Below are 15853 nucleotides of genomic sequence, written 5' to 3' on the forward strand. Positions count from 1 at the left end.
GGGCTTTAGGGGTAAAACATGACCCCTGTTGTGGCTTTAGGGGTGAAAAATAACCTTGTTGAGGCTTTAGGGGTAAAAATAACCCATGTTGGGGCTTTAGGGGTAAAACATGACCCCTGTTGTGGCTTTAGGGGTAAAACATGACCCCAGTTGGGGCTTTAGGGGTAAAACATGACCCCTGTTGGGGCTTTAGGGGTAAAACATTACCCCAGTTGGGGCTTTAGGGGTAAAACATGACCATGTTGGGGCTTTAGGGGTAAAACATGATCCCTGTTGGGGCTTTAGCAGTAAAACATAACCCCTGTTGGGGCTTTAGGGGTAAAACATGACCCCAGTTGGGGGTTTAGGGGTAAAACATAACCCCTTTTGGGGCTTTAGGGGTAAAACATGACCCCAGTTGGGGCTTTAGGGGTAAAACATGACCCCTGTTGGGGCTTTAGGGGTAAAAATAAAAAAATAAATAAAAATGTGAAGCGCACTATAATGTGGATCTGCAATAGTCCGTATTGAATCTAGGCCTTAGCTAGTTATGTTAGTCAGTCAGTTGGTCAGCCAGTTTGTTAGTTAGAAGCTAGGTTAGTTAGTTGGTTAGTTAGTTGGGGGCTAGTTAGTTGGTTAGTTCGTTGGTTAGTTAGTTAGTTGGGGACTAGTTAGTTGGTTAGTTAGTTTGATGCTAAATAGTTAGTTAGTTAGGGGATAATGGGTTAGGGGCTAGTTAGTTGGAGGCTAGTTGGTTAGGGGTTAGTTAGTAATATTCTAGTTAGTTAGATGCTAGTTAGTTGGAGGCTAGTTAGGTAGAGGCTAGTTAGTTAGGGGATAGTTAGTTAGATGAAAGTTAGTTAGAGGCTAATTAGTTAGAGTCTAATTAGTTAGGGGCTAGTTAGATAGGGGTTAGTTAGTACCCTGACTGCTAGTTAGTTAGAGGCTAGTTAGTTGGAGGCTAGTTAGTTAGGGGCTAGTTAGTACCCTGAAGTTATGCAGGCTGCTAGTTGGTTAGGGCTAGTTAGTTAGGGGTTAGTTATACCCTGAGGTCATGCAGGCTGCTAATAAGTTAGGGAGTAGTTAGTTAGAGGCTAGTTAGGTAGAGGGCAGTTACTTAATGGCTAGTTAGTTAGGGGCTAGTTAGTTAGAGACAAGTTAGTGAGGGGCTAGTTAGTTAGATGCTAGTTAGTTAGGGGCTAGTTAGTACCCTGAAGTTATGCAGGCTGCTAGGTAGTTAGGGGCTAGTTAGTTAGAGACAAGTTCATTAGGGGCTAGTTAGTTAGATGCTAGTTAGTTAGGGGCTAGTTAGTACCCTGAAGTTATGCAGGCTGCTAGTTGGTTAGGGGCTAGTTAGATAGGACTTAGTTAGTTAGGGATTAATTAGCTAGGGGCTAGTTAGTACCCTGAGGTTATGCAGGCTGCTAGTTAGTTAGGGGATAGTTAGTTAGGGGATAGTTATACCCTGGGGTTAAGCAGACTGCTAATAAGTTAGGGAGTAGTTATTTAGGGGCTAGTTAGGTAGGGGCTAGTTGGTTATGGGCTAGTTAGGTAGAGGATAGTTATACAATGAGGTTACGCAGGCTGCTAATACGTTAGGGAGTAGTTAGTTAGGGGCTAGTTAGGTAGAGGGTAGTTAGTTAGTGGCTAGTTAGTCAGAGGATAGTTAGTTAGAGGCTAGTTAGTTAGAGGCTAGATATTTAGGGGCTAGTTAGTATCCTGAGGTTATGCAGGATGCTAGTTAGTTACGAGCTAGTTAGTACCCTGAGGTTATGCAGGCAGCTAGATAGTTATAGTCTAGTTAGTACCCTACAGTTATACAGGCTGCTAGTTAGTTAGGGGTTAGTTGGCTAGTTAGTACCACAAGGTTATGCAGGCTGCTAGTTACTTAGGGGTTAGTTTTCTAGTTAGTTAGGGTCTAGTTAGTACCTTGAAGTTGCGCAGGCTGTCATTCTCCTCTCTTCCTCCTCGACACACCAGCTTCTGCATCTTTACCAGGAGCAGCTGCTGAGCCCTGTAGATCATACGCGCACACACACACACTGTAGTCTGTAGTACTGTGTAGTAGTATGTAATAGTCTGTACTAGTCTGTAGTAGTCTGTAGTAATCTGTAATAGTCTGTAGTACTCTGTAGTAATCTGTAGTAGTATGTAGTAGTCTGTAGTAGTGTGTAGTAGTCCATAGCAGTCTGTATTTACCGTGAGTAAGAGGGGATGGTGCCTTTTTCCAGTAGGTCGGTTCCAGAGTAGGGTTCGACCCGGGAGCAAAGCCACTCCCACTTCCCCTGGTGCATCGTGTCCAGGACATGGACCACCTTAATCAATCAATCAACCAATCAAATAATACGTTAATCAATCAACCAAACAATAAATCAAGCAATCAACCTATCAACCGATCAATCGATCAACCAATCAATCAATCATTAATTCAATAAATTAATCAAACAATCATCCAACCAATTAATCAAACAATAAATTAACCAAACAACCAAGCAATCAATCAACCCTATCCCTAACAACAACAGCACGATAATAACAGGTACCTCGTTACATATTGTAGATTGATGTACCTCATCACAAAGCACATATTGTAGATTGATGTACCTCATCACAAAGCACATATTGTAGATTATGTCATGTATATATTGTATATATGTACACTACAAGTCAAAAGTGTAACGGCTTCCGTCGGTAGAAGGAGAGGAGGACCAAAGTGCAGCGTGGTACGTATCCATCATTTATTAGAATACTTCTCAATATGAACAAAAACAATAAACAGACGAAAAACCAACGAAGCTACAGTCCCGAACTAGTGAACACAGAAAAAAACAGGAACACACGAACAGGAACAATCACCCACAAACCAACAGTGAAAACAGGCTACCTTAATATGGTTCCCAATCAGAGACAACGTAAAACACCTGCCTCTGATTGAGAACCATATCAGGCCAATGAGACAAACCTAAACAAAGAAACACATAACATAGACTACACCCACCCAGCTCACGTCCTGACCAACTAAACAAAGACTAAACAAAGGAAATAAGGTCAGGAACGTGACAAAAAGTTTTAGAACATCTACTCATTCAAGGGTTTCCTTTATTTTTTACTATTTTCTACATTGTAGAATATGAGTGAAGACATCAAAACTATGAAATAACACATATGGAATCAAGTAGTAACCAAAAAAGTGTTAAACAAATCAAAATATATTTTATATTTGAGATTCTTCAAATAGCCACTAGTTGCCTTGACGACAGCTTTGCACACTCTTGGCATTCACTCAACCAGCTTCATGAGGTAGTCACCTGGAATGCATTTCAATTAACAGGTGTGCCTTGTTAAAAGTTTATTTGTGGAACTACTTTCCTTCTTAATGTGTTTGAGCCAATATGTTGTGATGTGACAAGGTAGGGGTGTTATACAGAAGATAGCCCTATTTGGTAAAAGACCAAGTCCATACTATGGCAAGAACAGTTCAAAGAAGCAAAGAGAAGTGCAGTCGCAAAAACCATCAAGAACAATGAAGAAACTGGCTCTAATTAGGACCGCCACAGGAAAGGAAGACCCAGAGTTACCTCTGCTGCAGAGGATAAGGTCATTAGAGTTAACTGCACTTCAGATTGCAGCCCAAATAAATGCTTCACAGAGTTCAAGTAACGGACACATCTCAACATCAACTGTTCAGAGGAGACTGTGTGAATCAGGCCTTCATGGTCGAATTGCTGCAAATAAACCCCTACTAAAGGACACCAATAATAAGAAGAGACTTGCTTGGGTCAAGAAACACAAGCAATGGACATTTGACCAGTGAGCATTTTTTTCATATAAACGTTTCATATGAATGTTTTACCCCTAAAGTCAGTAACCATGCCCACGTCAGCACAGTGGCAACGTGATGGATCCGCCCTCCAAGCGAGTGCATAAAAGGTCTAACTGTCACGAGCGGCGTCTTGAAAATGACCGGACCAAGGTGCAGCGTACATTTTTCTTTATTTTTTTAAATGTCGCCAACAAAACAATAAACAACAAAAACGAACGTGAAGCTCCGTAAGGCTATACACAGACACAAGGGTACCTCAGGGTTAGGGTTCCTCACATTAAACGAAGACAACAACCCACGAATGAGAAAAGGAAAGCAGGCTGCCTAAGTCTGATTCCCAATCAGAGACAACGATAGACAGCTGTTCCTGATTGAGAATCATACCCGGCCAAAAACAAAGAACCAGAAAACATAGACTTTCCCACCCGAGTCCCACCCTGACCAAACAAACATAGACTGTCCCACCCGAGTCACACCCCAAACAAACATAGACTGTCCCACCCGAGTCACACCCCGACCAAACAAACATAGACTTTCCCACCCGAGTCACACCCCGACCAAACAAACATAGACTTTCCCACCCGAGTCACACCCCGACCAAACAAACATAGACTTTCCCACCCGAGTCACACCCCGACCAAACAAACATAGACTTTCCCACCCGAGTCACACCCTGACCAAACAAACATAGACTTTCCCACCCGAGTCCCACCCTGACCAAACAAACATAGACTGTCCCACCCGAGTCGCACCCCGACCAAACAAACATAGACTTTCCCACCCGAGTCACACCCCGACCAAACAAACATAGACTTTCCCACCCGAGTCACACCCCGACCAAACAAACATAGACTTTCCCACCCGAGTCACACCCTGACCAAACAAACATAGACTTTCCCACCCGAGTCACACCCTGACCAAACAAACATAGACTTTCCCACCCGAGTCACACCCTGACCAAACAAACATAGACTGTCCCACCCGAGTCACACCCCGACCAAACAAACATAGACTTTCCCACCCGAGTCACACCCCGACCAAACAAACATAGACTTTCCCACCCGAGTCACACCCCGACCAAACAAACATAGACTTTCCCACCCGAGTCACACCCCGACCAAACAAACATAGACTTTCCCACCCGAGTCACACCCCGACCAAACAAGCATAGACTTTCCCACCCGAGTCATACCCCGACCAAACAAACATAGACTTTCCCACCCGAGTCACACCCCGACCAAACAAACATAGACTTTCCCACCCGAGTCACACCCCGACCAAACAAACATAGACTTTCCCACCCGAGTCACACCCCGACCAAACAAGCATAGACTTTCCCACCCGAGTCACACCCCGACCAAACAAACATAGACTTTCCCACCCGAGTCACACCCCGACCAAACAAGCATAGACTTTCCCACCCGAGTCACACCCCGACCAAACAAACATAGACTTTCCCACCCGAGTCACACCCTGACCAAACAAACATAGACTTTCCCACCCGAGTCATACCCCGACCAAACAAACATAGACTTTCCCACCCGAGTCACACCCTGACCAAACAAGCATAGACTTTCCCACCCGAGTCACACCCCGACCAAACAAGCATAGACTTTCCCACCCGAGTCACACCCCGACCAAACAAACATAGACTTTCCCACCCGAGTCACACCCCGACCAAACAAACATAGACTTTCCCACCCGAGTCACACCCCGACCAAACAAACATAGACTTTCCCACCCGAGTCACACCCTGACCAAACAAACATAGAGAATAAAAGGATCTCTACGGTCAGGGCGTGACAGTAACAACATTTACATTAGACCAGAAAGCTTGGAGCGGTGGCTACAAGTTGAAATGGTTGCAATTTAAATACAGACCAGCGTGACCGACAGCGTAAGCTGAATGTTATGAAATGGTAAGACCCTCTGAAACTCAACAGAGAAGAAGAAGACTAAGACATGCACCGCCTGCAGCTCTGCATGTAATGTAGTCTAGGAAATTCGACCGAAGACGAGAAAATAACATTTCCGTCTCAACACTGTGCGTCTGATGTATCCAGTCTAATGAACACTCAGAGACAAAGATGCCTACTACAACTGAGGACATTGTGACCTATAAGGACAACCAGAGACTTACACAACCAGAGACTTTCTGTCGAACTATTCGTCACAGACGGATCGAGTAGTTACAACAGAGAGACGACAGACAAAGACATCTAAGCGTAAACATACGTTGCACTTCTAAATCCGAATGAGCGGTTGTCAGGGTGCTAAATATTTATATTTACAGTGAGCGTATCATTTAACTGTATGTACGATAGTTGAATTCCAATGTCTCTCCTTCTCCCGCTCTTTCTTTCCCCACCTCTTTCATTGTGTAACCAGCCGTCATATCGGGTTAGTCCACTAGGGACTTTTCATTGTGTAACAAGCCTTCATATCGGGTTAGTCCACTAGGGACTTTTCATTGCATTATGTTAGTAATCAATTCAACCTATGCTGTGTGTGTTTATGTATTTCTGTGTGATTATTTAGTTAGTTAGTAAATAAATAATTTAGCCAATTTGTGTATCGCTGAATCATCATTTAGACTAGGATTTATGAAGTCAATGACTTTCAGAATGAGACTGATATGAGGTCATAACTAACATTTACTTTGATGATAGTTACCTTATTGAGGAAAAGTGTACTGACTATGACTGAGATATGTGGTTGTCTCACTTAGCTATCTACAGATGAATGTACTGACTATGACTGAGATATGTGGTTGTCTCACTTAGCTATCTTCAGATGAGTGTACGTACTATGACTGAGATATGTGGTTGTCTCACTTAGCTATCTTCAGATGAATGTACTGACTATGACTGAGATATGTGGTTGTCTCACTTAGCTATCTTCAGATGAATGTACTGACTATGACTGAGATATGTGGTTGTCCCACCTAGCTATCTTCAGATGAATGTACTGACTATGACTGAGATATGTGGTTGTCCCACCTAGCTATCTATAGATGAATGTACTGACTATGACTGAGATATGTGGTTGTCTCACTTAGCTATCTGCAGATGAATGTACTGACTATGACTGAGATATGTGGTTGTCTCACCTAGTTATCTGTAGATGAATGTACTGACTGTAAGTGGCTCTGGATAAGAGTGTCTACTAAAGGACAGGGTTAGGGTCAGCAGGTACCTCATCACAGAGCACGCTCAGGGAGCAGGTGTCTGATTGGCCAGAGATGTTGAGGTTGATTCTGATGTAGAATGAGTCTCCTGACGTCACCGTTCCCTCCGATAGATCACTCTGCAGCCTCCGGTACCCTGACACACACACAGACCCACACAGATACACAGATACACAGCACACAGACACACACACAATAGATTGCACAGTGTTTTTTTTTCTATGTTTGAAGCCTGAGCGTAAAGTGAGGTATCCAGAACAGATGCAGATAAAACCACCACTACAATACTGTATACAATTTATAATTCTGTTAGGGGATTTATAATGGTGTTAGGGGATTTAGGATGGTGTTAGGGGATTTATAATGGATTTATAATGGTGTTAGGGGATTTAGGATGGTGTTAGGGGATTTATAATGGTGTTAGGCGATTTATAATCAAATCAAATCAAATCAAATTTATTAGTCACATACACATGGTTAGCAGATGTTAATGCGAGTGTAGCGAAATGCTTGTGCTTCTAGTTCCGACAATGCAGTAATAACAACAAGTAATCTAACCTAACAATTCCGCAACTACTACCTTATACACGCAAGTGTAAAGGGATAAAGAATATGTACATAAAGATATATGAATGAGTGATGGTACAGACGGCATAGGCAAGGTGCAGTAGATGGTATAGAGTACGGTATATACCTATGAGATGAGTACTGTAGGGTATGTAAACATAAAGTGGCATAGTTTAAAGTGGCTAGTGGTCCATGTATTACATAAGATGGCAAGATGCAGTAGATGATATAGAGTACAGTATATACATATACATAAGAGATGTGTAATGTAGGGTATGTAAACATTATATTAGGTGGCATTGTTTAAAGTGGCTGGTGGTACATTTTTACATAATTTCCATCAATTCCCATTTTTAAGGTGGCTGGAGCTGAGTCAGTTTGTTGGCAGCGGCCGCTAAATGTTAGTGGTGGCTGTTTAACAGTCTGATGGCCTTGAGATAGAAGCTGTTTTTCAGTCTCTCGGTCCCTGCTTGGATGCACCTGTACTGACCTCGCCTTCTGGATGATAGCGGGGTGAACAGGTAGTGGCTTGGGTGGTTGTTGTCCTTGATGATCTTTATGGCCTTCCTGTGACATCGGGTGGTGTAGGTGTCCTGGAGGGCAGGTAGTTTGCCCCGGGTGATGCGTTCTGCCGACCTCACTACCCTCTGGAGAGCCTTACGGTTGTGTGCGGAGCAGTTGCCGTACCAGGCGGTGATACAGCCCGACAGGATGCTCTCGATTGTGCATCTGTAGAAGTTTGTGAGTGCTTTTGGTGACAAGCCGAATTTCTTCAGCCTCCTGAGGTTGAAGAGGCGCTGCTGCGCCTTCTTCACAACGCTGTCTGTGTGGGTGGACCAATTCAGTTTGTCCGTGATGTGTACACCGAGGAACTTAAAACTTTCCACCTTCTCCACTACTGACCCGTCGATGTGGATAGGGGGGAGCTCCCTCTGCTGTTTCCTGAAGTCCACAATCATCTCCTTTGTTTTGTTGACGTTGAGTGTGAGGTTATTTTCCTGACACCACACTCCGAGGGCCCTCACCTCCTCCCTGTAGGCCGTCTCGTCGTTGTTGGTAATCAAGCCTACCACTGTAGTGTCGTCCGCAAACTTGATGATTGAGTTGGAGGCGTGCATGGCCACGCAGTCGTGGGTGAACAGGGAGTACAGGAGAGGGCTCAGAACGCACCCTTGTGGGGCCCCAGTGTTGAGGATCAGCGGGGTGGAGATGTTGTTACCTACCCTCACCACCTGGGGGCGGCCCGTCAGGAAGTCCAGGACCCAGTTGCACAGGGCGGGGTCGAGGCCCAGGGTCTCGAGCTTGATGACGAGTTTGGAGGGTACTATGGTGTTAAATGCTGAGCTGTAGTCGATGAACAGCATTCTCACATAGGTATTCCTCTTGTCCAGATGGGTTAGGGCAGTGTGCAGTGTGGTTGCGATTGCGTCGTCTGTGGACCTATTGGGTCGGTAAGCAAATTGGAGTGGGTCTAGGGTGTCCGGTAGGGTGGAGGTGATATGGTCCTTGACTAGTCTCTCAAAGCACTTCATGATGACGGAAGTGAGTGCTACGGGGCGGTAGTCGTTTAGCTCAGTTACCTTAGCTTTCTTGGGAACAGGAACAATGGTGGCCCTCTTGAAGCATGTGGGAACAGCAGACTGGGCTAAGGATTGATTGAATATGTCCGTAAACACACCAGCCAGCTGGTCTGCGCATGCTCTGAGGACGCGGCTGGGAATGCCGTCTGGGCCTGCAGCCTTGCGAGGGTTAACACGTTTAAATGTTTTACTCACCTCGGCTGCAGTGAAGGAGAGCCCGCAGGTTTTGGTAGTGGGCCGTGTCAGTGGCACTGTATTATCCTCAAAGCGGGCAAAAAAGGTATTTAGCCTGTCTGGGAGCAAGACATCCTGATCCGCGACGGGGCTGCTTTTCTTTTTGTAATCCGTGATAGACTGTAGACCCTGCCACATACCCCTTGTGTCTGAGCTGTTGAATTGCGATTCAATTTTGTCTCTGTACTGGGACATAGCCTGTTTGATAGCCTTGCGGAGAGAATAGCTACACTGTGTGTATTCGGTCATGTTTCCGGTCACCTTGCCCTGGTTAAAAGCAGTGGTTCGCGCTTTCAGTTTCACGCGAATGCTGCCGTTAATCCACGGTTTCTGGTTTGGGAATGTTTTAATCGTTGCTCTGGGTACGACATCGTCAATGCACTTCCTAATGAACTCGCTCACCGAATCTGCATATTCATCATTGTTGTTGTTGGACGCCGTGCGGAACATATTCCAATCCGCGTGATCAAAGCAGTCTTGAAGCGTGGATTCAGATTGGTCGGACCAGCGTTGAACAGACCTGAGCGCGGGAGCTTGTAGTTTTAATTTCTGTTTGTAGGCTGGAATCAACAAAATGGAGTCGTGGTCAGCTTTTCCGAAAGGAGGGCGGGGGAGGGCCTTATATGCGTCGCGGAAGTTAGTATAACAATGGTCCAGAGTTCTGCCAGCCCTGGTCGGACAATCGATGTGCTGATAGAATTTAGGGAGTTTTGTTTTTAGATTAGCCTTGTTAAAATCCCCAGCTACGATGAATAGTACAGTTCCTGGCTAAATTCCCAATCTGGCCCTCAAACCATCATGGTCACCTAATAATCCCCAGTTTACAATTGGCTCATTCATCCCCCTCCTCTCCCCTGTAACTATTCCCCAGGTCGTTGCTGCAAATGAGAACGTGTTCTCAGTCAACTTACCTGGTAAAATAACGGTAAAAATAAATAAATAAAATAAAATAAAATTAAAATTAAAAAAAATGCAGCCTCAAGGTGTGTGGTTTCCAGTTTACAAAGAGTCAGATAAAGTTCGTTCAGGGCCATCGATGTGTCTGCTTGGGGGGGAATATATACGGCTGTGATTATGACCGAAGTGAATTCCCTTGGTAGATAATGCGGTCTACATTTGATTGTGAGGAGTTCTAGATCAGGTGAACAGAATGACTTTAGTTCCTGAGTGTTGTTATGATGGTCACACCACGTCTCGTTAATCATGAGGCATACCCCCCCGCCCCTCTTCTTACCAGAAAGATGTATGTTTCTGTCTGCGCGATGCGTGAAGAAACCAGCTGGCTGCACCGACTCCGTTAGCGTCTTTTCAGTTAGCCATGTTTCCGTGAAGCAGAGCACGTTGCAATCCCTGATGTCTCTCTCGAATGTTACCCGTGCTCGGATTTCATCGACCTTATTCTCAAGAGACTGGACATTGGCGAGTAGTATGCTAGGGAGTGGAGCGCGATGTGCTCGTCTCCGAAGCCTGACCAGGAGACCGCTACGTTTGCCCCTTTTTCGGCGTCGTGTAGCTTCGCCGGCTGGGATCAGGTCCATTGTATTGGGTGGAAGGCAAGACACTGGATCCGTTTCGGGAAAGTCATATTCCTGGTAGGAAGGGTGGTTAGTTGACGTTAATCGTATATTCAGTAGTTCCTCCCGGCTGTATGTAATGAAACTTAAGATCACCCGGGGTACCAATGTAAGAAATAACACATAGAAAAACAAAATACTGCATATTTTCCAAGGAACGCGAAGCGAGGCAGCCATCCTGTTCGGCGCCGGAAGTTGGTTTATAATGGTGTTAGGGGATTTATAATTCTGTTAGGGGATTTAGGATGGTGTTAGGGGATTTATAATGGTGTTAGGGGATTTATAATTCTGTTAGGGGGTTTATAAGGGTGTTAGGGGATTTATAATGGTGTTAGGGGATTTATAATTCTGTTAGGGGATTTAGGATGGTGTTAGGGGATTTATAATGGTGTTAGGGGATTTATAATTCTGTTAGGGGATTTATAAGGGTGTTAGGGGATTTATAATGGTGTTAGGGGATTTATAATTCTGTTAGGGGATTTATAACGGTGTTAGGGGATTTATAATTCTGTTAGGGGATTTATAATGGTGTTAGGCGATTTAGGATGGTGTTAGGGTATTTATAATCGCCTAACATCAAGGCGGTGACCCGTTCCTGTAGGTTCATGCTCTACAACATTCGCAGAGTACGACCCTGCCTCACACAGGAAGCGGCGCAGGTCCTAATCCAGGCACTTGTCATCTCCCGTCTGGATTACTGCAACTCGCTGTTGGCTGGGCTCCCTGCCTGTGCCATTAAACCCCTACAACTCATCCAGAACGCCGCAGCCCGTCTGGTGTTCAACCTTCCCAAGTTCTCTCACGTCACCCCGCTCCTCCGCTCTCTCCACTGGCTTCCAGTTGAAGCTCGCATCCGCTACAAGACCATGGTGCTTGCCTACGGAGCTGTGAGGGGAACGGCTCCTCCGTACCTTCAGGCTCTGATCAGGCCCTACACCCAAACAAGGGCACTGCGTTCATCCACCTCTGGCCTGCTCGCCTCCCTACCTCTGAGGAAGTACAGTTCCCGCTCAGCCCAGTCAAAACTGTTCGCTGCTCTGGCACCCCAATGGGGGAACAAACTCCCTCACGACGCCAGGTCAGCGGAGTCAATCACCACCTTCCGGAGACACCTGAAACCCCACCTCTTTAAGGAATACCTAGGAGAGGAGAAAGTAATCCTTCTAACCCCCCCCCCCCCCCCCTTAAAAGAGTTAGATGCACTATTGTAAAGTGGTTGTTCCACTGGATATCATAAGGTGAATGCACCAATTTGTAAGTCGCTCTGGATAAGAGCGTCTGCTAAATGACTTAAATGTAAATGTAATGTAAATGAGTAATGGTGTTAGGGGATTTAGGATGGTGTTAGGGGATTTATAATGGTGTTAGGGGATTTAGGATGGTGTTAGGGTATTTATAATGGTGTTAGGGGATTTATAATGGTGTTAGGGGATTTATAATGGTGTTAGGGGATGGTGTGTTTGTCTGTGTGCGTGTGTGTGTGTGTGGGTGTACGTCTACAGTGTAAAGACGTACCATCATAGTTGGCACGGTAGTGCAGTTGGATTGGTCCAGAGCAACGTTGCATCGTCCAATGGGCTTCCTCCTGGGTGCAGGTGTCCAATGAGATGCTCTGGTTCTCCCCACGGATACAGCCCTCCAGCTGGGCCAGCCAATGACAGAGAGGGAAGGGGAACAGAGCCAAAAAGAAGACAGCTGTAGGCCCACTTACTCCTTATACGCCCAGTCATTTCATTCAGCCAATATTATGGGATTTTCAATGGTTGTACTTTTTTTAAATTCCAATTTCAGTGTTTATGGTACCTCAGGGTTAGGGTACCTAGGGTACCTCAGGGTTAGGGTACCTCAGGGTTAGGGTACCTAGGGTACCTCAGAGTTAGGGTACCTAGGGTAACTCAGGGTCAGGGTACCTCAGGGTTAGGGTACGTTAGGGCACCTAGGGTACCTCAGGGTTAGGGTACCTCAGGGTTAGGGTACCTCAGGGTTAGGGTACCTAGGGTACCTCAGGGTTAGGGTACCTAGGGTTATGGTACCTAGGGTACCTCAGGGTTAGGGTACCTAGGGTACCTCAGGGTTAGGGTACCTCAGGGTTAGGGTACCTAGGGTACCTAGGGTACCTCAGGGTTAGGGTACCTAGGGTTATGGTACCTAGGGTACCTCAGGGTTAGGGTACCTAGGGTACCTCAGGGTCAGGGTACCTCAGGGTTAGGGTACGTTAGGTCACCTAGGGTACCTCAGGGTTAGGGTATCTCAGGGTTAGGGTACCTAGGGTACCTCAGGGTTAGGGTACCTAGGGTACCTCAGGGTCAGGGTACCTCAGGGTTAGGGTAACTAGGGTTACGGTACCTAGGGTACCTCAGGGTTAGGGTACGTTAGGGAACCTTAGGGTTAGGGTACCTCAGGGTTAGGGTACCTCAGGGTTAGGGTACCTCAGGGTTAGGGTACCTCAGGGTTAGGGTACCTCAGGGTTAGGGTACCTCAGGGTTAGGGTACCTCAGGGTTAGGGTGCCTAGGGTTAGGGTACCTGAGGGTTAGGGTACCTTAGGGTACATTAGGGTTAGGGTACCTAGGGTACCTTAGGGTTAGGGTACCTAGGGTTAGGGTACCTAGGGTTAGGGTACCTCAGGGTTAGGGTGCCTCAGGGTTAGGGTACCTCAGGGTTAGGGTACCTCAGGGTTAGGGTACCTAGGGTACCTCAGGGTTAGGGTGCCTAGGGTTAGGGTACCTCAGGGTTAGGGTACCTCAGGGTTAGGGTACCTCAGGGTTAGGGTACCTAGGGTTAGGGTACCTCAGGGTTAGGGTACCTAGGGTTAGGGTACCTAGGGTTAGGGTACCTCAGGGTTAGGGTACCTAGGGTTAGGGTGCCTCAGCGTTAGGGTGCCTTAGGGTTAGGGTACCTTAGGGTACATTAGGGTTAGGGTACCTAGGGTACCTTAGGGTTAGGGCACCTTAGGATTAGGGTACCTTAGGGTTAGGGTACCTTAGGGTACATTAGGGTTAGGGTACCTAGGGTACCTTAGGGTTAGGGTACCTAGGGTTAGGGTACCTAGGGTTAGGGTACCTCAGGGTTAGGGTACCTCAGGGTTAGGGTACCTCAGGGTTAGGGTACCTCAGGGTTAGGGTACCTCAGGGTTAGGGTACCTAGGGTACCTCAGGGTTAGGGTGCCTAGGGTTAGGGTACCTCAGGGTTAGGGTACCTCAGGGTTAGGGTACCTCAGGGTTAGGGTGCCTAGGGTTAGGGTACCTCAGGGTTAGGGTACCTCAGGGTTAGGGTACCTAGGGTTAGGGTACCTCATGGTTAGGGTACCTAGGGTTAGGGTGCCTCAGCGTTAGGGTACCTTAGGGTTAGGGTACCTTAGGGTACATTAGGGTTAGGGTACCTAGGGTACCTTAGGGTTAGGGCACCTTAGGATTAGGGTACCTTAGGGTTAGGGTACCTTAGGGTACATTAGGGTTAGGGTACCTAGGGTACCTCAGGGTTAGGGTACCTAGGGTTAGGGCACCTTAGGGTTAGGGTACCTCAGGGTTAGGGTACCTTAGGGCACCTTAGGGTTAAGGTACCTAGGGTACCTAGGGTTAGGGTACCTAGGGTACATCAGGGTTAGGGTACCTAGGGTACCTCAGGGTCAGGGTACATCAGGGTTAGGGTACGTTAGGGCACCTAGGGTACCTCAGGGTTAGGGTATCGCAGGGTTAGGGTACCTAGGGTTAGGGTACCTCAGGGTTAGGGTACCTCAGGGTTAGGGTACCTTAGGGCACCTTAGGGTTAAGGTACCTAGGGTACCTAGGGTTAGGGTACCTAGGGTACATCAGGGTTAGGGTACCTAGGGTACCTCAGGGTCAGGGTACCTCAGGGCTAGGGTACGTTAGGGCACCTAGGGTACCTCAGGGTTAGGGTATCGCAGGGTTAGGGTACCTAGGGTACCTCAGGGTCAGGGTACCTCAGGGTTAGGGTAACTAGGGTTACGGTACCTAGGGTACCTCAGGGTTAGGGTACGTTAGGGCACCTTAGAGTTAGGGTACCTCAGGGTTAGGGTACCTAGGGTTAGGGTACCTCAGGGTTAGGGTACATCAGGGTTAGGGTACCTCAGGGTTAGGGTACCTAGCGTACCTCAGGGTTAGGGTGCCTAGGGTTAGGGTACCTCAGAGTTAGGGTACCTCAGGGTTAGGGTACCTCAGGTTTAGGGTACCTCAGGGTTAGGGTGCCTAGGGTTAGGGTACCTCAGATTTAGGGTACCTCAGGGTTAGGGTACCTCAGGTTTAGGGTACCTCAGGGTTAGGGTATCTAGGGTTAGGGTACCTCAGGACTAGGGTACCTAGGGTACCTCAGGGTTAGGGTACCTAGGGTTAGGGTGCCTCAACGTTAGGGTACCTTAGTGTTAGGGTACCTAGGGTTAGGGTACCTCATGGCACCTTAGGGTTAGGGTACCTAGGGTTAGGGCACCTTAGGGTTAGGGTACCTAGGGTTAGGGTACCTCAGGGCTAGGGTACCTAGGGTACCTCAGGGTTAGGGTGCCTCAGCGTTAGGGTACCATAGGGCACCTTAGGGTTAAGGTACCTAGGGTTAGGGTACCTAGGGTACCTCAGGGTTAGGGTACCTTAGGGTTAAGGTACCTAGGGTACCTAGGGTTAGGGTACCGCAGGGTTAGGGTACCTAGGGTACCTCAGGGTTAGGGTACCTAGGGTTAGGGTACCTCAGGGTTAGGGTACCTTAGGGTTAGGGTACCTAGGGTACCTCAGGGTTAGGGTACCTTAGGGTTAGGGTACCTAGGGTACCTCAGGGTTAGGGTTCCTCAGGGTTAGGCTAGCTAGGGTACCTCAGGGTTAGGGTACCTTAGTAACCCTAAGGGTTACCTTAGTAACCCTAAGGTACCCTAACCCTGAGGTATTAGGGTACCTTATGGTTAGG

General features: G+C 47.0%; 1 protein-coding gene across 1 annotated transcript in view; it reads right to left on the reverse strand.

Annotated features, from left to right (window-relative positions):
* The window catches only part of LOC139568477 (caspase recruitment domain-containing protein 11-like), a 38655-nt gene that overhangs the window by 19108 nt on the left and 3694 nt on the right, over positions 1-15853 (reverse strand). Inside the window, exons 3-6 of the mRNA XM_071390321.1 lie at positions 12460-12586; positions 6998-7125; positions 2179-2294; positions 1909-1993 (exon numbers count right to left, since the gene is read on the reverse strand). Of these exons, the coding sequence (XP_071246422.1) occupies positions 1909-1993; positions 2179-2294; positions 6998-7125; positions 12460-12586 (456 nt within the window). The remainder of the gene's footprint in view (positions 1-1908; positions 1994-2178; positions 2295-6997; positions 7126-12459; positions 12587-15853) is intronic.

This window comes from Salvelinus alpinus, chromosome 1, assembly GCF_045679555.1.
Source record: "Salvelinus alpinus chromosome 1, SLU_Salpinus.1, whole genome shotgun sequence".
Classification (NCBI taxonomy): Eukaryota; Metazoa; Chordata; class Actinopteri; order Salmoniformes; family Salmonidae; genus Salvelinus; species Salvelinus alpinus.